At 46.2% G+C, this 23,893-nt stretch overlaps 1 protein-coding gene across 3 annotated transcripts in view; it reads right to left on the bottom strand.

Moving 5' to 3' along the window:
* The window catches only part of PTPDC1 (protein tyrosine phosphatase domain containing 1), a 227,818-nt gene that overhangs the window by 29,946 nt on the left and 173,979 nt on the right, over nucleotides 1-23,893 (bottom strand). For all 3 annotated transcript variants that reach the window (XM_069206402.1, XM_069206403.1, XM_069206401.1), the window contains 2 exons: nucleotides 16,890-18,187; nucleotides 13,094-13,279 (listed from right to left, as the gene is read on the bottom strand). In XM_069206402.1, coding sequence (XP_069062503.1) covers nucleotides 13,094-13,279; nucleotides 16,890-18,187 — 1,484 coding nt within the window. The remainder of the gene's footprint in view (nucleotides 1-13,093; nucleotides 13,280-16,889; nucleotides 18,188-23,893) is intronic.

The raw sequence follows: 23,893 nt of genomic DNA, 5'->3' as shown, positions 1-23,893 counted from the left end.
AATGGGTGAGACCTTCAAGGAATCTATTTACAATTCGAGATTTAAAGAGTGAGGGCTGATCAGATAGCCTAAGAAAGGCCAAAATGGCAGATAAATACCCTTTAAGGGTGCACAAAGCAGAGCCCTGCTGGGCCAAAGAAAAAATGAACAAAAGAACCTCAAATAGCAGAGCAGAGAGGGGATCAACAGATTTGTTGGTACACCATGCCACACATTTATGGCAACGACAGGCCTATACCGTTTTGATGGAGAGACGCCTGGCTGCCAAGATAACATTGCAGACTTCGGGTGGAAGATCAAAAGTTGTCAACTGCCGCCGCTCAATCTCCACACATGAAGGCAGAGATTGGACAGGTTCGGGTGGAGAACAGTCCCCTGTTGCTGCAACAGAAGATCACCCGAAGAGGCAGTCTGAGTGGAGGATCCGTGGCCATGCTCAATAGCTCTGTATACCATACTCTCCCGTGCCCAGTCCGGATCCACCAAGATGACTTGGGCCCGGTCGATCCTGATCTTCTTGAGAACTCTGGGCAGAAGTGGTATAGGTGGAAAGGCAGAACGGAGGCCGGAGTTCCACTCGAGACGAAAAGCGTCTCCGAGTGAGTGCAGCCTTGGAAACTCCAATGTGCAAAGCAGCTGACCCTGCGCATTCTCTAAGGGGGTGAACAGATCTAACCAAGGCTCTCCCCACTGCTGAAAGAGACCTTGCGCCACCTCCGGACGGAGACGGCATTCGTGATCAGCTGTGCATTGACGGCTGAGTTTGTCTGCTCTGGCGTTGAGAGAACCCACCAGATATTGAACCACCAAGGTAATACCCTGATGTTCCAGCCATGTGCAGAGGCGTAGTGCAGGACCCTACTCCGCCCTGTTTGTTACAGTACCACATGGCAGTCGTATTGTCCATGAATGTCTTCACTACTTTCACTTTGAGAGAGGGAAGAAATGCTTTCAACGCAAGCCTGATCGCCCGGAGCTCCAAAAGATTGATATGGAGCCCAGACTCCGCCAGAGAACAGAGGCTTCTGATCTCCGCCTCTCCCATGCGGCCACCCCAGCCGAGAAGCGACGCATCTGTCACTATGGATAGATCTGGCTGGGGAAGAGAGAGGGATATGCCATGGACCCAATGAGGATTTGACAGCCACCACTGCAGGTCTTTCACAGTCTCCTCCGACATTTGGACCATGTCGGAGAGAATCCCCTGATGCTGCGCCCACTGGAACTTCAAGTCCCACTGCAGAGCCCGCATATGCCATCTGGCATGTATCACTAGCAGGATGCAGGAGGCCATGAGGCCCAGCAGCCTCAGAGTCAGTCTCACCGAAACCCAAGACAGAGGCTGAAAGATCAGAACCACAGCCTGAATATCTTGGACTCACTTTTCAGGAGGACAATCCCGAAACTGCACTGTGTCCAGAACAGCTATGATGAAAGGGAGTGTCTGAGAGGGAGTCAGGTGTGACTTTGGCACTGTGATAGTGAACCCCAGAGTGTGCAGAAGGCTCTCCGTAGTCTGAAGGTGGGAGATGACTTTCTAGGGTGAGTCCGACTTCAACAGCCAGTCGTCGAGGTAGGGGAAGACTGAGACCCCTAACCTGCGCTGATGAGCTGCAATCACCGCCATCACTTTTGTGAACACCCAAGGGGCGCTGGTAAGGTCGAAGGGAAGCACAGAAAACTGATAGTGCTTGTGACCTACCACGAATCGCAGGTAACGTCTGTGGGCAGGTAGGATGGGAATGTGGAAATAAGCGTCCTGCAAGTTCAACGCTACCATCCAGTATCCTGGCTCTAAGGCAGACGACAGGCCAGAGCCAGGGTGAGCATTTTGAATTTCTCCTTCTTGAGGAAGTAGTTGAGGTCCAGAAGGTCTAGGATAGGACGTAAGCCCTTGTCCTTTTTCGACACCAGAAAGTAGCGGGAATAACAACTCCAACCTACTTCTGGCACAGGGACCTTCTCTATATCTTCCTTGGCCAAGAGAGCTGTGGCTTCGTGGCGGAGAAGTACCAAATGATCCTCCAGGAGTTGGCTGATTGATGGAGGTATGGCTGGGAGGGCAGATTCGAAAGGGAGGGAATAGCCCTTTCGAAATATCATCAAAACCCACCTGTCTGTAGTGGTGGATTCCCAGTGGGGCAGGTGATGGCGAATCCTGCCTTCAACTTGATCGGAGTGAGGGGATGGACTAGGAGGGTTTGGAGGCTGCAGCAGGGGTGGGCTGTGCAGACCTCTGGTCCCCTGTCCCACGTCCATGAGGGATTCTGCGTCCCCGGCCACGCAGCGGCTGAACAGCATGTGTGGCACGGTGGCTGGGTGGGGGACGCAACAGGGAGCCCCTTCTGTGGCCACGAAAGGGGCGAAAGGTGGACTGTTGGGAGCGAGGGGCAGCAGAATGTCGCGGTTCTCAACGGTCTTACCCTCGCACCGGAGAGGCGTAGGGGAACGGTCCTTGTTCCGACGGGTTCTGCTCTGGCCGAGGTAGGGGCGACCCCTTCCGGTAGCCACGGTGCTGTTTGGTATGAGCGAACCACTACAGTCCGTGCCCTCCAGAAGGAGTCCCAGAGGAAAAACCCCAGTAGGGTAAAAAACCTCCACAGGAACTCCCTGAAACGAAAAGGAGGACACCAGGGTATTAGGACCGCAGTTCAGGAAGGCAGGAAAACAAAGCAAATCAGGAACAGACAGGATTCGCAGAAGGATATCAAATAGGAGCGTGACTATCACCAAGGAGTGTTGCAACGCAATGAACAGGCAGTTGGAATCCCCTTAAATACCCCTGGACCGGAAACAGGAAGTAGAACACCGCCATCTTGGATTGGGGAAAAGAAAACAGTAATGAATTAGGTATGTGTGTTAAACAATGCATGCTGGGTAGAGAGGAAGTGGTAAGCATGCTGGGAAGAGAAAAAAGGCAAGTATAAAGAACCCCCAGTGTAAGGGTTCGGTTTGTCCTAGGAACATCGGTAAGTGGTGGTGGGCAGGTGAATACATGCAAGAAAAATAAATGTTAAGCGCATAATGCGCTGTGTGCGGCCATGCCTGAAACCCCTTTGGGGTTTCAGGCTCTGCCGCGTCTGCCTTTAAGGCAGAACTTGAAAAAAGGGGAGCGGCGAGCGCCGTGACCCCCAGACCGGCTCCCTGGAGCCTTCATGGCTCTCGCCGGAGCCGCGGCGACCCCCGCGACCTGGGTGTCTGCCTCGGCGTCTACCGCGGCCCGGGCGTCGGCCGCGGCAAAATTAACGTGCTGCGCCGCGGCAACCTGAGCCCGCGGCCAGCGCCGCGGTGTAACAGTATGCCCCCTCCCCGAGGCCCCGGGTTTGTGAGGGAAGAGCCGAAAAAAGCGGCGGATTAAAAGAGGAGCATGGACTGAAGAGGCATTCTCCCAGGAACACTCACTCAAAGGGTATCCCTTCCAATGAATAAGGTATTGGAGGCGCCCATGGAAAAATCGAGAGTCACAGACCTCCTGCACTTCGTATTCAGGCACATTGTCAACCAACAAAGGAGGGGGACAGGGCAACTGCCTATGAAAGAGATCAGGACGGTAAGGTTTCAGTTGCGAGACATGGAATACTGGGTGGATCTTCCATGTCCGAGGTAGGCGAAGACGCATGGACACTGGGTTGATCTTCTTGAGAATGAGAAAGGGACCATAAAAGCGGGGTTTGAATTTGTTTTGGGTGAGTCGGAGAGGTAGGAATCTAGAGGAGAGCCAGACCTTATCATGGACTTGATATAGAGGAGCCGCACAGCGTCTCCTATCTGCTATTGTCTTCATGCGGGACTTGGTGGACACAAGGTTAGAATGGATAATTCGCTGTATACCCCGTAGCTGTCGAACGAAAGAGGAGATGGCGGGAAGGTTGGAGTTGTCTCTCAGGGGAGTTGGGAAGGCCCTGGGATGGAAACCATAGGAGCCATAGAAAGGAGAGACTTTAGAGGCACTGTGTAGAGAGTTATTATAGGAGAATTCTGCAAGCGGTAAGTAGGGAGCCCAATTACTTTGTGTAGCGTTACAGAAGCTACGTAAGTACTGCTCGAGACCCTGATTGAGTCGTTCTGTTTGTCCATTGGTTTGAGGGTGGAACCCGGATGACAAGGCCACCTGGATCCCCAAGATCTTGCAGAATTGGTTCCAGAAACGGGAGATATATTGGGGACCTCTGTCTGATATAATAACTTGGGGTAGCCCATGTAGCCTGAAAATTTCTTGAGTAAAGACCTGACTTAACTCCTTTGCCGTGGGTAACTTTCTCAAGGCCGTGAAGTGGGCCATCTTGGTGAAGGAGTCCACAGTTACCATTATGACGTGGTTTCCCATTGAGGAAGGTAAGGCGCACATAAAATCGGTGGATATGGTAAGCCATGGGCCTGGGGGAACAGGTAATGGGCGGAGTAAGCCCACAGGTCTGGTTCGGGGTGTCTTGGCTTGAGCACATGTAGGACAGGATAACACATATTCCTCAGTGTCAGCCTTGAGAGTTGGCCACCAGAAAGAGCGAAGCAAAAGATCTTGAGTCGCTTTCACTCCTCGATGACCCGCAATAGGAGAATCATGGCACATGTGTAAGGCTTCGATTTGCACTGTTTTAGTGGGTAAAAACAGGGCCTTATCATGATAATAGTAGTCATGATCTATGTGCAGCTGTGGACGTAACCTCTTTAGTTCTGTTTCGTGTAGACGGGCATATTCAGACTTAACTTGATCTAAAAAGGTCTGTGCTACCCCTATGATTTTATTGTTGTCGAATAAGTTTTGAACCGCGGAATCACCGCACCCAGGATAACTTCGGGACAGGGCATCCGCCAGGATGTTCTGAGAACCAGGGATGTAGGTGATATAGAAATCATACTGGCTGAAGAAGAAGGCCCATCGAGCTTGCCGGCTATTTTGGCACTGGAAATTTCTTAAACACTGTAGATTTCTATGATCGGTCCGGGCTTCGAAGGGCTCCTTTGATCCCATCAAAAAGTGTCTCCATTCAGTGCACGCGACATTTAAGGCGAGTAATTCGCGTTCTAGCACGGAATAGTTTCGCTCAGAATCAGATAGAATGTGGGATAGATAGAATACAGGGTGTTCTAGGTCATCATCGTCTTGTCTTTGTAACAAGGCAGCCCCAATGGCTCTTTCTGAGGCGTCTGTGACAACAATGAATTGTTTGCTAGTGTCTGGGTGTCGAAGAATAGGGGCTTGACTAAAGGCTTTCTTTAAGTCCTGAAAAGCTGACTCAGCGCCTGGTGTCCAACAAAAACCTTTCTTTAGGTGTTCCTTTTTGAGGGTTTGAGTAATGAAGCTGGTTCTCTGGGCAAAGTCTGCTATGAACTGCCGGTAGAAGTTGGCTAGTCCCAGAAAACATTGAGTCTCCTTGATGGAAGAAGGAGATGGCCAGTTCAATATAGCCTGTACTTTGTCTGAGTCCATGGCAATTCCGGTTTGGTCTATACAGTATCCCAAATATTTCACTTCTATCTGATCAAATTCGCATTTTTCAGGCTTACAGAACAAATTATGTTGTCGGAGTCTTTCTAAGACTTGGCGGACGTGTTTGGAATGTTCCTCTGGATGAACCGAATAAATTAGGATATCGTCAAGATACACTACCACTGTTTGTTGCAAAAGATCAGAAAAGATAGAATCCATGAATCTTTGAAAGATGGACGGGGCATTAGTGAGTCCGAAGGGCATTACTCTATATTCGTAGTGACCAAAAGGTGTTCTAAAGGCGGTCTTCCACTCATCACCTTCTCTGACTCTTAGCAGATGATAGGCTCCTCGGAGATCCAGCTTAGTGAACCTCTTGGCTCCTCTGACTGCTTCTAAGATGTCTTTGATGAGGGGTAGCGGATACCGGTCTTTGATAGTGATCCTGTTTAACCCTCTGAAGTCGATACAGGGACGCAGGTCTTTGGTTTTCTTTGGTACAAAGAAAAGAGGAGCCCCGGCGGGTGAAGAGGAGGGAGTTATTAACCCACTTTGTAGATTCTCATCTAGGTACTCCTTCAGAATTTGTTTCTCTGGTTCGGTGAGGGAGTACATCCGCCCAAAAGGAACTACAGTGTCTGGCTCTAAAGAAATGGCACAGTCGTATTCTCTGTGGGGTGGCAATTCAGGTCTTTCTGGCTTCTGGAATACATCGATATAGTCCTGATACTGTCTGGGAACTCCCTGTAGAACATTAATGGATCCTCCCACCTGGGCAGGTGCTGTTGAGAGACTTTTTGGGGACCAATAATCCCCGGCCGGATAGCAATGGTGTTGACAAAAATGGGAGGATAACGAAATGGTTTTTGTTTCCCAGTTGATGTAAGGATTGTGCCGTGTAAGCCATGGAATTCCCAGGATCATGACATGGTGTGGTGATGAGATTAAGTCAAACGAGAGAATTTCCTGATGTTTACCGAACTGTAAACAGAAAGTAGGGGTGGTGTATTGTACAGGTCCAGAGGCCAAGAGTGACCCATCAACAGTATGTACCTGTTCTGGTATTTCTTTGGGTATTTGTGTTATTTGTTGTTCTTTGGCCCAGGTTTCATCTAAATATAGGCCACTGGCTCCGCAATCCAATAAAGCCAAAGTTCTTGCTTCACGGCCATCAGTTAAATGGAGGGTAACTGGTAAGAGAAAAAGAGCAGTTCCTTCCTCCCTGGAAGAGCAAATAGAAGGTATATCACGATATCCCGTCCTCACCCTTCTTACTGGGGACGGGAGTTGGCGTTTCCCAAGGGCTTGGTTGGACGAATGGGGCAGGCGCGAATTAGGTGACCAGCTGCACCACAATATAGGCAAAGCCCCTTCCTTCGTCTATGTTCCCTTTCGCTGGCGGATAGAGGTCCGCGAGCTGTGTCAATCTGCATGGGCTCTTCCTCGGTATTCCCTTTGGATTCAGGGCGGGCTTCCTCGGAACGATGGGCGAAGGGACGAGATGGTACTGAGTGAAAAGGCAAACGACTCTTCTTTTTCTCCATTCGTCGTTCATTTAACCGATACTCTATAGTTAGTGCTTGGTCCATCAACCCTTTGAGGTTTTCTATCCTGGCAGAATGTACTAGTTCATCTTTGATGTCCTCTCTTAGACCTCTACGGAAGAGTGTCACTAAGGTACGTTCCACCCAGGTCGTTTCTGCAGCTAATTGTCTGAAACGGGTGATGTATTGTAATACATCCTGACTCCCTTGTTGGACTTCGAAAAGAGCCTCTTCTGCTGACGCCTCGAGTCCAGGGCGTTCAAACATCTGTTTAAAAGTAGTGATAAAGGTGGAATAATTAGATAGACAGGGATCGTTTCTGGTTACTAGAGGTGTGGCCCAGGCCAAGGCTGGTCCTGATAAGGCACTAATCAAATACCCCACCTTGGTCTTATCTTGTACAAATTGCGAGGGGCGAAAGGCAAAGTACACCGTTAAGGCATCCAGGAATTCTTTTAATGTGGTGGGATCCCCGGAAAATCGAGGTGTAGAGGCGGCTACTGCAGGGACATCTGTGGTCCTGGAGGCAAAGGCTTGTCGATAAACAGTATTCTCAGTACGTAATTGCTGGAGTTCTTGAGCCTGTTGTTGTATAGTCGCCAGTAGGTCCTGGTTAGTAGGTTCCGTGTTTACCACTGGGTTATCCATAGTTCCGGACTGCAACTGGAATTGTGGGCGTTGCAATCTGTCGCGGTTCTCAACGGTCTTACCCTCGCAGCGGAGAGGCGTAGGGGAACGGTCCTTGTTCCGACGGGTTCTGCTCTGGCCGAGGTAGGGGCGACCCCTTCCGGTAGCCACGGTGCTGTTTGGTATGAGCGAACCACTACAGTCCGTGCCCTCCAGAAGGAGTCCCAGAGGAAAAACCCCAGTAGGGTAAAAAACCTCCACAGGAACTCCCTGAAACGAAAAGGAGGACACCAGGGTATTAGGACCGCAGTTCAGGAAGGCAGGAAAACAAAGCAAATCAGGAACAGACAGGATTCGCAGAAGGATATCAAATAGGAGCGTGACTATCACCAAGGAGTGTTGCAACGCAATGAACAGGCAGTTGGAATCCCCTTAAATACCCCTGGACAGGAAACAGGAAACAGGAAGTAGAACACCGCCATCTTGGATTGGGGAAAAGAAAACAGTAATGAATTAGGTATGTGTGTTAAACAATGCATGCTGGGTAGAGAGGAAGTGGTAAGCATGCTGGGAAGAGAAAAAAGGCAAGTATAAAGAACCCCCAGTGTAAGGGTTCGGTTTGTCCTAGGAACATCGGTAAGTGGTGGTGGGCAGGTGAATACATGCAAGAAAAATAAATGTTAAGCGCATAATGCGCTGGGTGCGGCCATGCCTGAAACCCCTTTGGGGTTTCAGGCTCTGCCGCGTCTGCCTTTAAGGCAGAACTTGAAAAAAGGGGAGCGCCGTGACCCCCAGACCGGCTCCCTGGAGCCTTCATGGCTCTCGCCGGAGCCGCGGCGACCCCCGCGACCTGGGTGTCTGCCTCGGCGTCTACCGCGGCCCGGGCGTCGGCCGCGGCAAAATTAACGTGCTGCGCCGCGGCAACCTGAGCCCGCGGCCGCGGCGAGCGCCGCGGTGTAACACAGAAAGGCCAAGGGACGGAGCCGTAGCCTGGGAACCCTTGAACCTCTCCAAGGCCGAGTCCGCCGTGTCTCCATAGAAACGGGAGCCATCAAAGGGCATGTCCATAAGAGACTGTTGAACATTCCCCAAAAAATCAGAAGTACGCAACCAGGCATGGCATCTCAAAGCCACTGTCGTAACAACCAATCTGCCTAGAGAATTGGTTTTGTCCAGCCCACTTCGGATCGTGAACTTCACCGCATCTCTCTGTTCGTTGACAGCTTGGGAGACAATAGCACGGACCTCCTCCGGTATCTGCGGCAGAACTTGCGCAACCCTATCCCACAGAGAGTGGGTATAGCGTCCCAAAACGTATGAGGTGTTCACGGACCGCAGCACGAGACTGGTGGAAGAAAACATCTTCTTCCCAAATTGTTCCAGCCCTCTTGATTCCCTATCCGGGGGTGCGGAAGGGAATGAGCCCGAGGAAGCGGAAACCTGGATGACAAGACTCTCAGGCGTGGGGTGTTGGGACAGGAATTTAGGGTCGTTCGGGGCGGGCCGATGGTGGCATTGTCCTACATAGTCCTGTTCACAGGAGCCCTTGTTGGGTTTGGAACAAGTACTCAAAAGGATATCGATGATGGCTTCATTGAATGGCAAAAGGGGCTCAGATGTGGAAGATCCGGGCTGAAGCACGTCCGTCTGGAGATTGGACCTGACCTCTACAGTAGGTAGCTCAAGGCCAAGGACCTCAGCCACCCTACTGACCACCATAGCATAAGTCGCTCCCTCCTCCGTAGCCACGGAATGAAGAGACAGAATGCCAGTATCTGGAGAAGTGTCCAGTCCACTGGCCTCGCCCAATTTCTTTACCCAGTCCAAAGATGGGTCATCCTGGTATTTATAAGTGTCCAGGAACCCCTCCCAATCCTTCCCCGAATTCGTACCCATAAGGAAAAGGGTCCAAATCCGACCTGGGGTGAGTAGGCCCCATCAAAAACAGAGGCGGCATCGGCTGATGCCATTCTGACTCGCTGGGAATAAGGATCGGGTCAACATCGATAGTGGGCACTACTGACATCAGGAGCATCGACAATTGAACTGGCACTGGGGAGCGGGTCCGGAGGGGACCTCGGTGGCCAGAGCTGAAGCCGTCTGTGCGGTACCCGAAGGCCCCTCGTCTGAACCCCTTGGGCCCGAAGGCGCCGTATCGGGGTCGGTATGCCCAAAAACGAGGAGAATGGCATCATAAAACCCCTTTAATTGGGCGGGGTTCGATCCGGCTCCCGGAAATTCGGGGAAGCGCGGAGCAGACCCAGAAGCAGGCTCTGAAGACAGAGGCCTCGAGCGTCGACACTCCTCCCGCGTCGCAACAGCCGAGCGACGGGGTGAAGTCGAAGGGCAACGGGACTGCTTCGACTTCTTTTTCTTCTTACTTGTGCCCGAAGACTTGGAGGAAGAAGAATGGTGGTGGCTCTGCGAACGGTCTAGAGACCTTCCTCACGAGTGAGACTGGGACCTACGCGGAGTCCAGCGCCGGGCCACTATGAGCTTGAGGGACCGCTCCCTCATGTCCTTTGGGTGCATGGCCCGGCATTCAGAGCACGACTTCGGGTCATGGCCACACTCCAAGCACCATAAACAAACCCGATGCCAATCCGTCACCGACGTCATGCAGTGACAATCCTCACACCGTTTGAAATCGGTCTTCGGGGACATCTCGATCGAACAAAAACTCACCCAAAAACTTGACAAAATGGTCAAACTTGGTCAAAAAGAGACCAGGGTAGCTCTCTCCGATCAGAGAGGGGCACAGAAAGAAAAGAACTGACGTCACTGCACTGAGGTGGCGTCTATGTACTACTCCCGACGTCATCACGGCGACTAAGACACCCGCAGAGTTGACCGACGCCACCTAATGACGCGCAAGGGTATTGCTCGAAGAAAAAAATCTCCGGATCCAGTCTGACGTCTGGGGGAAAATTCTAAGGTAAGGAATCTGTTACTTGAAGTCTCTATCAGACTAATGGTGCATGCAAAAAAATCAGAATGTGAAATGCTTCCACAAACATGTACAGCCTTTGGACGACTTTATTAGCATGTCCCACTCTTAACAAAACTATATAAATCGTTAACTGTTTAGATAAACAAACACAAAGTATGCTACTCACATGTTTTCACCAACGCAATGTGGAAACACACTTTTTTCTAGTGGCACTACTAGCCATTGCTTACATAGAAAAAGTACAAGGATCCCTTCACCCGATTGGTGATGAGGGGAAATATAGTCTACCACATATGTCATGGAAAAGTTATCAGCCATTGTTGCGATAGGTATATAAATTAGAAAAGGTATGGCTTGTGTTTGTTACATGAAGTGAGTCCAGGTGATTGGGGTGACCCAGCCATGATGACTGACATTCCCTGCTGATCACATATATGTGGCATGCCCTCAGTCATGAAAGCGAGGAATCTGATGCAATCCAGAAAGAGAGGGCAGAGACAGAAAGAGGATGGCCAGTTGGACACACCAGAAGGATAGAGCTGTCATTCAGGATTGTAATAATACTATGATGACTTATCGATTGGTCTTGTTCTACGCCATATTCTCTTCCGATGTGCTTCTACCCCTGTAATACTTACAAACTGAGTATTGTAACACAAACGATCCATGCCAGTGCCTTTTTATTTCACAATCTTAAATAGAGCTGGTAAAATCCATATGCTACACACATTTGTTTGCTAGGCTTGGATATATCGGTGGTGGTACTCAAAAAGCAAGCACTGCATTAAACCAAAGAACCGTGGACTTATCCTAGACTTATATTATCTTTTAAACTGGAGGTCACAAAACAGAAATGCCCTCAATATGATTTTGGCGGTCTACAATGTAGACCACTGAAGTCCTGCCAGCCACAAGACCGTCAGTGATGGCGGTCATGAAACCGCCATATTATGACTACTGGCAGCTCTCCGCCATAAATTGGGCGGAGAGTCGCCAGCAGCCATACTGGCGGTTGGCAGTGTAGTGGAGGTTGCTCAGCTGGCACCGCCACGTCAACACAAAACACCGTCATGCCTATTACGACTTAGTAATAGGCGTGGTGGTGTTGTGTTGGCAGGGCACTGGCGGCAGAGCAAGCGCCATGGACCCCTTCCCTCCCGGACGACCACCGGGTAAGGTGATCGACCGACGGGGGTGGGGAAGGGGCTTGGGGGATGTTGAGTGTTCTATGAGTGAAAGGGGGGGCGTGAATGGAGGGGGCTGAGGGGTGTCGTGTGTGTTTGTGTGCGTGTGTATGCAAGTGTTTGTGTGCTTGTGTGAATGCATGTATGTGGGGGGTTGGAGGAGGTAATGGCCGTGTGTGCATGTGTATGTGAATGAGTGTGCGTGTATGTGTGCATATACGTATGTATGTGTGGTGTGTGGATGTACGGGGGCAGGGGTTCAGAATGGTAATCGTAGGGGGGGTTCTGAATGGGGATCAAGGGGGCCGGGGATTGGAATGGGGATCGTGGGGGGAGGGGGTCACAATGGGGGTTGGGAGAGGGGGGTGTCACTGCTTGGGGGGTAGGGGCTTCTGATGGGGTCGGGGGAGGATCCTTCATGGAAGGGTGGTTGGGCAGGAATGAGCATTCCTGTCGTCAGTATTGTTACTGCCAGAAATTCCGTGGCGGGGCTGCCATCACGGAATCCCTGGCGGTAAGGATGGACAAAATACTGGGGGCGGTGTTAAGTGGACTGCCGGGTTGAAGGTAGGCAACCTTCGGCCAGGCGGTCCTACCTCCCTGGTGGTACAGGTGGTGAACTGGCTGCAATATAGCTAGTTCACTTCCATTGTCATAATGTGGCGGTCCTGCACTGCCACGCTGTCGGCGGTCTGGCTGCCACCGCCAGCGCGGCGGAGCAGGACCGCCAGGGTCATAATGACCCCCTAAGTCATCTTTTGCAATCTCTCTACATAACGCTTTAACAGTCTGTTGCTGACAGCATTACGACCAATATGCTTACGTTTGAATGGCTTTCTGATCAATGTTAAATCTAGACCCTGATTCAACAACCTTCCTCCCTAATCTTGTGTTTTTCCTGCCCCTTTATATATAGGTTTGACTCTGTTGAGTAGCTAAACGCATCTTTCTGCAGCTGACGTCAGGCAACTACGTTTGCTCGTTTTGATGGCATTACAAAGTGAACCATATTGACTTTGTCAGTGCTAAATATTACTGGGCATCTTACTGCTCGCAAAGTATGTGTGGCTTTGTCACCCAGAGCATATTTAGCTAACCGTGATAAAAATAAAATGTCAGAAATCAATATGTAAACATCTTAGTTGATTTGAAGCAATTCAGCTTGTTTTGTACATTACAGAAGTGTCCCCAACCACTCACATACATATCATTGTCCTAAACACAATGCTCTATTTTATTCTGCATGTAAGGACAAATTTCTAGGAAAGATGCACAAGCAAACTTTTGCAACGGCACAATTAGACAATGGTCAGTCATACTGAGGTATGTCAGCGGATGTCGTTCAAAAACGAAATACCTTTTCAAGGAGATAAAGTGCACTATGTGGCTCGTTGCAATTGGCTGCTAACATGTCAACATTCTCTTTGGTGATGACGGGTTCCTTGAGCTGCTCGATCCAGGACCACATCAAATTACAAAGGATGAAGGGATTTCTTTCTGTGCACATTTTATCCCAGGTTCCTTCACGGGAATTCAGGTCTTTCTATTATAGCACAAAACATCATTCAGGCATATTAAATGTTTATATTGGTTTGGAGCAACCACAAATGATTACATGCGTATGATAAAATAGAAAGCCAAGACGGCAACACAACTTACATTTGTAATGTTTTCTCCAAGCATGCATAATCTACATTGCCACAGTACCCACTGACCATGTGAGTCTCAGTCAGCATGCATGAGGGGCAATATTTAAAACATAGATAGATAGATAGATAGATAGATAGATAGATAGATAGATAGATAGATAGATAGATAGATAGATAGATAGATAGATAGTTCAGTAAATTACGGGCAACTCGTTTTCAAGTTAAACATCTTATTTATATTCCCTGAAACTTTTAATATCATAGTGTGCACAATGCATTACTGTTGCCTACCAAATATTAGCAGATGATGGCCACCTAATTGGCCTGGCACACAGATATAATAACACTCTTAGAGCGGACACTCTTGCAAGGCTCGCCCGAGCTCAAAGATTAGAAAGGTTTGGGAGCTGCAATAGGTAGTGTGTGCCCAATAGCAGACTCCCTTTCTCGTGAAGAAATCCAACTAAAGAGCATGGCAGTGGAGAGACAGTAATTATTGGTCTGCAACCTTCTGAAGTACGTATTAATGTGTGAGGATTTTTATATTGTAAAGGGATGGGGGGGACTACCAGACCCTTCAGTTAGAAGAACAGGCCAGAGATGAAGAAATGAGTGTGTCTGAACTCTGTAATGATGGTGCTTTCTGGCACGGAACACACCTGCCAATCGATAAAGGAACAAGGTGCACCAAGGCTGTTCCAATGTTTTTGCAGCTTTAGCTCAAACACCATATATTTTCAGTTCTATCATGAGTATCATTGACTGAAGAGGGTTTTTTAGGCATGCCCACTGTTCTATCATGAGTGCCATTGACTGAAGAGGGTTTTTAAGGCATGCCCACTGTTCTAACATGAGTATCATTGACTGGAGAGGGTTTTCTATGCATGCCCACTGTTCTATCATGAGTTTCATTGACTGAAGAGGGTTTTTTAGGCATTCCCACTGTTCTAACATGATTATCATTGACTGGAGAGGGTTTTATAGGCATGCCCACTGTTCTATCATGAGTGCCATTGACTGAAGAGGGTTTTTCAGGCATGCCCACTGTTCTAACATGAGTATCATTGACTGGACAGGGTTTTCCAAGCATGCCCACTGTTCTATTATGAGTGCCACTGACTGAAGAGGGTGTTCCAGGCGTGCCCACTGTTCTATCATGAGTGCCATTGACTGAAGAGGGTTTTTCAGGCATGCCCACTGTTCTAACATGATTATCATTGACTGGAGAGGGTTTTCTAGGCATGCCCACTGTTCTATCATGAGTGCCATTGACTGAAGAGGGTTTTTCAGGCATGCCCACTGTTCTATCTGGGAGTATCATTGACTGAAGAGGGTTTTCCAGGCATGCCCACTGTCCTATCATGAGTATCATTCACTGGAGAGGACTTTCCAGGCATGCCCAGTGTTCTATCATGAGCATCATTGACTGAAGAGGGTTTTCCAGGCATTCCCATTGTTCTATCATGAGCATCATTGACTGAAGAGGGTTTTCCAGGCATGCCAACCTGCTCTCTGTGCAGCAAGACTCAGGAAACTCCCCTCTGAAGTCGTCCTATGAGGCTGAAAGTGTTTTGTTCAATAGAGAAAAGTGGTCTAGCGCTATCAAAAAGACTGTACTTCCTGGGGTTCTGCTGACCAGATTTGGAGAAGAGCGGTTCTCTCTGTGAAGGTACCAACAAGCTAAAGAATGCTTGGAAATGACGTTGGGTATACTCAATGAATTAGAAGTGTTTTCTTAAGCACCCCCCCATAATCTTGGTTCTTTCGTTGTAAAGCGTACATTTACACTTCACCTTTCTTTCAAACGTTTCCTGAAAACAAAATACGTCTTAATCTATTCACATGCTTTTAACAAGAACATAAAACAACATCATTCAGACATACTGGGCACTGACAAGCATCTCCATCGCAAATCAACGCCATTTCATTTTACTTGGAGGGCTAGATTAACTGCAGTGTGCATTGAATTCCTCCTTCAGGGTGACACAAAACACTTCTTAAAAGTGGCGTCTAGCATGGGGTTGAGCAAAGGCTGAATTTGGCAATTAACTTTTCAGCTCCATAGGTTTACAGCGTATTTAAATTATGCAGGAACAAAATAGTTCCTAAATTTTCCATTTTGTGAAAATCTCACCTCATTCTGACATATATAAGTGAACATAATTAATCAGGCCTTGTACAGGGTTTTGAAAATATTACGCCTGGATATGACCTAAATCATATATTTAAAGAAGCGACTGTCTACGGAGGTTTATAAAGTACATACCATTTCATCTGGAGCTGTGAATGTATTTGACCACTTGCAAAAATTAAAACACTGACCTAATCTAACCTTCAATTACTTTAAACAATGAGCGTTATTCTCTCATTCTTCTTATACTTTTGCCATTGCACGAATATGGCTCTTTCATACGGCCTTTTTTTTTTTAACATATACGCAGCATGTGCAGTTTGCGCAGTTATTGGTGTGCGTTATCTTCTGCTTATTTGAGTTATTTATTTTAACTGAGCGATGTATTTGGGCTGAGCAAGTTATATTTTATTGTAGAAGGCAAAGGAAACATTGTGTTGTGAAGAGCCCTAAATGATATTAAAATGCAATGTATTACAATATTAACAATACAAAGTTGATCTACTTTCCTGTACCCGGTGATGAAGGATAGATGGTAAATGCTACTAAAATAACGTCAGTAAGTCCAATATGCAGGATTTGTTTAAGGAGTTGAATTATTACTCTCTCTACACCATTTTATTCTAAAGGGCCTTTAAAGCGTATAGTTAGGTCGCAAACAGTGCATGCAAATTGTGCACCGACGTCTTCTGTTCTGTGTCAGCTTTGTGACACGACCTATGTTCAAATAAATTAAATCACAACAGGCCCATTAGGAGAGGGTCACAAAATAAACTGGCTGATAAATATTATCTAGACAAGTTGCAATGTGTGACCCCTGCAACTGACTATAAACACAGGGATGGTGGCCAATCAGGGACAGCAGAACTCACCAGACTCCCTAAGTTGTTTGACATGTTTTCCAAAAGGAAAGCTTTCGCCTTTTCAAATCGAATGTCATCCCAAATCAGATGACAGTATATGATTAATGTTTTGCAACTGCAATTGCAGTAAAAAAAAATCTGATCCACCATTTGGGGATGGTGTGTTCTTTTCTGCCTCCTCCAAATTGCGATTTGGAGTGGGTGACAGAACCTATTTTGTAGATCGGAAAGGTTTTACAACAGCAAAAGCGATTTAGTAAGTAGTAAAATACCCTCCTATTACTGTAAACCCTGTGATCTTATGAATCACAGGCTCTATGACTACAAAAGGACTATGCAGATTAGGCCCAGAGATGACTAAAGTAAAAGATAATCAAAGTTGATGCAACATATTTTCAACTAAATCAGTATGCATGCATAAATAAACTGACAAGATAATATTTTCTCACAAAAAGCATATTCTCCCATATTACATGCAAAATTGGTAGATAGTATCTTTATTCCACATACCTGCCACATCTTCACTTTATCTGTTACATCCTGCTCTTCCATACACTCACTTAAACCTGAAAGTGCCTTCATAGCCAGCAGTCTTCTGGCTTCAAGGTTTAATTCGGATTGTAGAACATGTGGAATTCCATCAGCGGTGTCCCCTGTCTCGAAACCTAGATATTCCCTTACGTCATGAATGTCTTGTCCTCCAAAGCACTCTCGTTTACAGGTTCTTCTCTCATTGCCCTGAAATGGAGGAGAACCTCTTCCACAAAAGACAGACTCTTCCTTTGTCTTCCCATCACATGGATGCATGTGTAGCTCACCCATCTGTTGTGTCTCATTTTGTGGCAAACTGAAGAAGTCATAATTGTGTTGTTCTGACTGTGCGCTATTATCAATGGATGAGAACCCCAAGGAAAATGTTCGACTTCTTTGTATGTCCTTTGGAATTTTTCTTCGATGGAACAGTGGAGATCCATCTCTTGGCCCTTCCAAGCTGTTAAACCTAGACTGAGTCCAGAAAGAAAACGGGCTATGCACTGACGACTCTCTTTTGAAATCTGCAGGGGGAGTGTGTTGCATCTGTTCTGCGATAGCTGCAACAAAACACTGCTTCACATTGTTCTGCTCTCTTAGTCTCCTGAGAAAAGGTAATTGTGCAGGTACCGTCCAAGGGGTTTCTCCTTGCTCAAGGAGAAATTCAGCTCTTGTGAGATCGGAATCACTGTAGCTTAAACGTTTCTTTAAATGTGATAGAGGCTGGAGACATTCAACGTTACGCCTCTTCCAAAGAGGATCAAATTCTTGCTCACTAGCCAAAATAGCATCCTGAGCCATACAAGGCTCTGCAGGCCCTGCAGACTGGCAGAACACATTTGCAGTGTTGATGCTATCCCCCAACTCCTTCTCAAGTTGTGATGAGGCCAACTGGGAAACGGTCTTTTCTATTTCAGCAGACAGATCTGGCATCTCTACAACCTCCTCCTTAACAACTTGCCTATTTTCCGCCAGAACCAAAAGCAGTTTGCAAACCATATGAACAAGCTTTGGCACATGCTTGAGATAGCGAGCCTCATACCCATGAAGAAGGTGCCTCTGTCGAATAAGATACTGAGTCAAGGTCACAGAATGGGCTTTGGGTTCGCAGCAGGAAAATACATTTCGTAGTGGGATCAAGAACTGGGAAAACTCTCTTACACAGAGTAACTGTAATCTGGTTTGAATGGCATTCGGTCTCTTTGCTCGAACAAAAAGAATAGCTTGATCTGCAGTCATTCTTGTTGCAAATATTAAATAGCAGGCTATTAAAACGCCTACAACAAAGTTGAAAGACAGTTTTAATACATGATTTGTATTTGTGGTACCAAAAAACAGACACGAATAGAAGCAGCTGAATAAAAGTCAATAATGTCAATGTCAAAACAGTCTTATGACGTAACAATGAAAATAAAGAAATAAGTACTGTCTCAATAATTGTTGTTTTCTCATTCATGAACCAGACTACATCTTGTAGAAGGTGGGAATTAGCCAAAATGTTAGGCTTTCAAGGTATGGGGTGAAATTTCTTTAATATTTTGATAAAAAGTGAACCAGCTAAGACAACTGGATTCAATAAAGAAGCAGCTAGCTTGTTCTACAAAGCAATGCAAATGAGACAACTCATGTTAAACCAGTCTCTGTCTTTTGGATCCTGTTAATAATTTCTAAGTTGTGGTCCTACAAAAGTTTTTTAAATCTCTTTTATGGTATTACAAACGTTAATACAGAATTCTAAGAGTTAAATATTGTTTAATAGAACACTTTAAATATTAACAGCATGAACGTTCATTTTTTACCATGAACCTTTACCTTTAACATCATGTTAACACCTATCCCCATATCTGAATTCTACATGTATGAACAAACAAATGTACGTTGCTAGACTACTAAACAAAATTATTGATTAATCTGCACTTCGACATTATGTAGAATGGATTCAATTTGAACTTTTATCTGAGCTTGATTGTTCGAACAGACCCTTAGAATGGTGTAAACCCTTATTTCTTCCTCCTAAAGGAAAACCAGAAAATTTCACAGGATAAAGCCAACATTGACTGAAATATTAAGATTTTCTTAGTTTGGAAGAACCAGGAGGAAATGAAAGTTAGAGAAGTACCAAAAACTGACAGGCGGGTCAACACACAATGTGGCACTACCAGCGCTTTCAATTAAAGGGATCCATTTTTTATTTTGCAAAGGTTTACACATTTCAACCTCATATTTAAACGAATGAACAATAGAAAGCAAAAACAATACCTAGAAATGTAAAAAATCAAGAGGTCTTTGGACGGCCCTACCTGAAAAAAGTACCTAACAGTACACAAGAAAACTGCTATGTGCATAAGTAACTGTAGTTAAGTAAAGCTTAAATTAAAAAGATTATAAGCAATTTTAGGGGAATAATAATGTGTTAATTAGTCTTATGGAGGTCTTCATCAGCACCATAAGCACACAACCTGCAACCACGGATCACCATCACAATAGGACACAATGTTACTCTGCCCGATTCCAACACATGCACCTAGGTAGGTTATAACAATGTGTTCAACCTCCTGTTAAAAAACAGAAAGGAAAAATAATGTGTAATAAGATGGAGGTACTATGTTTCCGTAAGTGTCCCAGTGCAAGGTTTGTGCTTAGTCACACTATTACAGCTGTTGAAGGTTAACATGATTTCATTTCATTACTAAAGTCATGCGCCCCGCCTCACTGCACAATGTTCATTCAATGTTGCTAGTTTTGCACAGAGTGTAATGTCTTGTTGTATAGAGGGAAAGAGTGTGATAACCTTCTCTTGTGTGTGAGGGTGCCTTTCTCTATCACTCTACTCAAGATGTAATGCACCGTAGTAGTTTGTGTTGGAGTGTGTCGGTCTGGCACTTGGGCCACTTGACTAACAGACATGCTTCATATGAAGAGTTGAGATCTTCGGGCGGATGCAGGGACATGCAGAAACGAGAAACCCATTTCTGCTATTCAAGTTATACATCTAATAGTGTGGAAACTACTAAGTCCTGGGGTCACCTGCCCTGTCATCATGAGGTAAGAAGTTGCAGGCACTGAGGAGAACTGCTGAGAATTGTTAAGACCGAGTGTTACAGATGTTGAAGAAACAGCTGAAAGACAGTCTTGTTCTGCTACACTTATAAGATACTATATGAAGTTACTAAAGAGTCTCACTAAAGGTCTGGGGTATGTGTCTTCATCGCAGTTTACTGCTGTACGGCAGAAGTTAGTGTCAGTAAGTAAAACCTGTTTACAGTATTTAAGGCCCTCCCCCTACACCGAGACATGTTAGGCTTCAAACATAGCAGTTCAGCACAAGAAGGGCTCGTCGATTGCAACTAGAGGCATGTTCTATTGCTCTCGGACAGCCTCAGCAGTAAAAGTGCATGGGAAATGCCACCCTGAGTGCTCTGGGGTGAGGTTAATGAGTGTGGGGGAAGGGTCAAAGGGGTGGCTAAAAAGAACAGACCATTCTGAGATTATTTTGTTAGTCTTTCACCATCAGATAACTGCATATACAATAACTCACACCTTAAATGAGGAATAAATGTAAGTTAAACTAATTAGTTGGAAATTCACTATTAAACACACTTTAAGGTAGGCTGCTACAAAATCTGCAAAAGCGTTTACGTGTAAGGCAAACTACAGATTTTAGTACTTCATTGACTGCAACAAGTGCAAACATGTTTTGTGCGCCAATTACTCCACAGGTCAGCTAGTAACACCCTTACAACACCTCTCAAAAACAACAAATCTCTGTCATCAGGAAGCTTTATCGATTCCATCCCTCGAAGCCAATACCGCCCCTAAGCAGCCTTTACATTTGCAGATTAACCAATTGCACACATTTACATTTCTTTCAGACAGCACGCACCTTGGCAAAGAGGCTGGTTTCTTGTTCACCTGTCTCTACCTTGGTTTCAAAGCACAGAACGATCCCGCACTTCAACTTCAGCTGAGGCATCTCAACAGTCGGAATTACAACCCCAAGGTTGGCTTTTAACACAAAGAAATGGAACTTTTTGGTAGATTAAAAAAGTATGCACAAGTTCTGCCACACAGAACCCGTGCACTTCGACCTCTGGACAGCCTTGACAGCACGTGTTTGTTGCACGTGGTCTTTCTCCGTGCCCAGAGTCACCAGAGACACCTGATGAGAAACGGTGGGGCTGAGATATCAGAAGACACCTCCAAGCTACTGGATCAATAAGTGCAGATAGTCTGACCCTGCCTTACCTGAACGGAAGTGTTTTATGGTTGGGAGATTCTGTTTAACTGCAGGCTCTTCTTTCATTTCGCCTCTGAGAACCACCATTTATCTGCACTCCAGCCTGTGTCAACTCAGAAATGCAACAAAGGTGAAGGGGCCTCCGAGAAGAAATCTTCCTCTTAGTCAATTGACTTTTGCAGAATCTTAAAATGCACCATCCTAGGTTGTGAAGAAGTCGAGAACTGCTGTAAGGTGCTTGTATTTTCAGCGGATATTATTTGTTATTCATATTGCAGGAAATGGTTATGCATTAAAACCTTAGTATTTAGTTATCTAGTTGTAATTCCTAAGTGTTGGACTGTGTGCCAGCAGTTTCATTCTGCTGTGCTAAGGTGGAGTTTTTACTGGTCTTATTTACTTGTGATTATGTGATTATGTAATGTGTGTCTTGGTGCTAGACTTGTGAGTGCCATTTGCGCTTTAGGGTATTTCCACGCTAGGTGGGCTACAATGTCAAATGTGGCAGTATGTTATGGTGTTAATGATGTTACATGGGTTCCGAAATCTAATATTTTGATAGGTTTCAGTTTTTATAGGTGGTCGAGGTGATACATAGTTGAATTTTGGAGCCGGCCATTGTGAAGTTGCAGCAATAGGTGTTTGTCTAAGGTGAACCTGATGAACTTCACATGAGGGACAAAAGTAGGAGCGAGAGAGCCAGAAACACATTTCCGGATGGCAAAGCTGTACTTTCATGTACATGTGCACAAATTCTGTTTTGGAGGGGTTCAAGAAGGAAATATTTAAATTTCTCAATGTCCAAAGGATTGGTCACTTTGAAGAGTAGAGTTGGCCACATATCAGTGAATGGTGTTGTTGTTAATCCCCACTACCTGCTCCAAGTGGCTCCATGCAGAGATTACGACAAAAGGTGCAAGAAATGCACTTTTCAATAACATTACAGGGCATTGGAAAAGCAGCAGACCTGCAGAACTCGCTCTCCACATACGCTAAATAGGAAAGAAAATAATAGTGTCACTAAAGCCCATGCAGGTGAAAAGAGTAAAGAGAAGGGTGTGGGTCAAAAGCACCACCAAACAGACACCACTATCATACAGAGTATTCAAAACATCCATCATTCAGTACCTGTAGAGCAGCAGTATTAAATGGTGCACTAAACCGATGAAAAATTAGGAGGTTGAAATTCATATGTGACTGTAGTCGGGCTACTATGAATGTTCTAACCACTTTACCTACAAAGTAAAGGTTATTCTTAATTGTCCATCATGAGAATCTTCAATAAATACATTAAGACTTGACCAGTCCCACCCCTGTCCATGGTCCATTTTTATACAAATACATGCTTTATTTACAAACTGGACATTTTTAAATGCAGAAACAATATACAGCCTATCAAAAGATACATTTGGTGAATTTTATTTTTATAAACATAGCCAATTAAAGTTTAAAAATGTTCTCTGGAATAAGAACGATATAATAATATGCTCACAGTCATGATGTAAAGGAAAACATGAATAAGGGAAATTTGTTCAGATAAGTTAGATGGCTCCTAGAATTTGTGGAACACTCAAGGTCTTTCCAAACCAAGATTGTGTTAAAACACATTAGCGATTGTTTTTCAGGCAGTTTGTTAATTTGTTTTAAATGACCATGACACCTCTTTGGGTCAAATGCCCTGCGTGTGGTATGTGTTGAGAAAGACCCAAAAACTTTATGTCTGGTTGACTCCCTGATTCACATGCAGTGGTGGAATATTACTTTCATCAGCAAATGTTAACATATCTTAACCCCTTCTGTGCCGTGGACGTAATGGTTACGTCCAGCGGCACAGTGCTCGTGTGCCCAGGACGTAACCATTTATTTTAGGCCATTTCTGCCCCCCTGGGGGCAAATCGGCCTATTGTTATTAGGCCGAAACCTGTAGGCGACAGGCTAATTTTTATTTTTTTTATTTTTTTTAAGAGATGGGGAGCGACCCATTAGGCAAGGGTCGCTCCCCTGGGCGGGCAAATTGTATTTAGACCATTTCTGCCCCCCTTGGGGGCAGATCGGCCGATTTTAGGTCAATCTGCCCGGAGATCTTTTTTTTGCGCTAATGTCACGGAAGGGGAGCGACCCCTTAGGCAAGGGTCGCTCCCTGGGGGGGTAGTGGGGGGCAGGGGGTAGGGCCGCAAATATATTTTAGGCCATTTCTGCACCCCGAGGGCAGTTTGGCCTATTGTTATTAGGCCAATCTTCCCCCAGGGGGGGCAGAAGCCTCTAGGCACCAGGGATATTTTTGGGGGGGATTTTTCTTTTTCTGTTTTGTTTTGTTTTTTAGAGGTGGGGAGCGACCCCTTAGGCAAGGGTCGCTACCTGGGGGGGGGGGGGGGGCAAATTTATTTTAGGCTTTTTCTGCCCCCTGGGGGCAGATCGGCCTATTGCTATTAGGCCGATCTGCCCCCAGGGACGGCAGAAGCCTCTAGCCGCCAGGGGCAATTACCTCTGATCCACACCCCTGGGGGGGGGGGGTATGAAAGTCTACTAGATGCCAGGGAATTTAATTTGTGATAGAACTTTCCGTAAATCTGCAGGAATCCACAAAATTCTTACCACCCAGCATTGTCTCATCTATACCGATAAAAATTCTGCTGCAATTGTCAGCTTAAAAATGTTTTCTTGCAAACTGCCCTTTTGGACCCCCTTTGGTTCCCCCTCAATATCGACATGTTTTTGGCTCTTCCCTTTCACAAGCACTTGGCCC

Source organism: Pleurodeles waltl, chromosome 9 (genome assembly GCF_031143425.1).
Source record: "Pleurodeles waltl isolate 20211129_DDA chromosome 9, aPleWal1.hap1.20221129, whole genome shotgun sequence".
Lineage (NCBI taxonomy): Eukaryota > Metazoa > Chordata > Amphibia > Caudata > Salamandridae > Pleurodeles > Pleurodeles waltl.
Note: the sequence above shows the minus strand (reverse complement) of the source record. Positions and strands in the feature narration are given on the sequence as shown.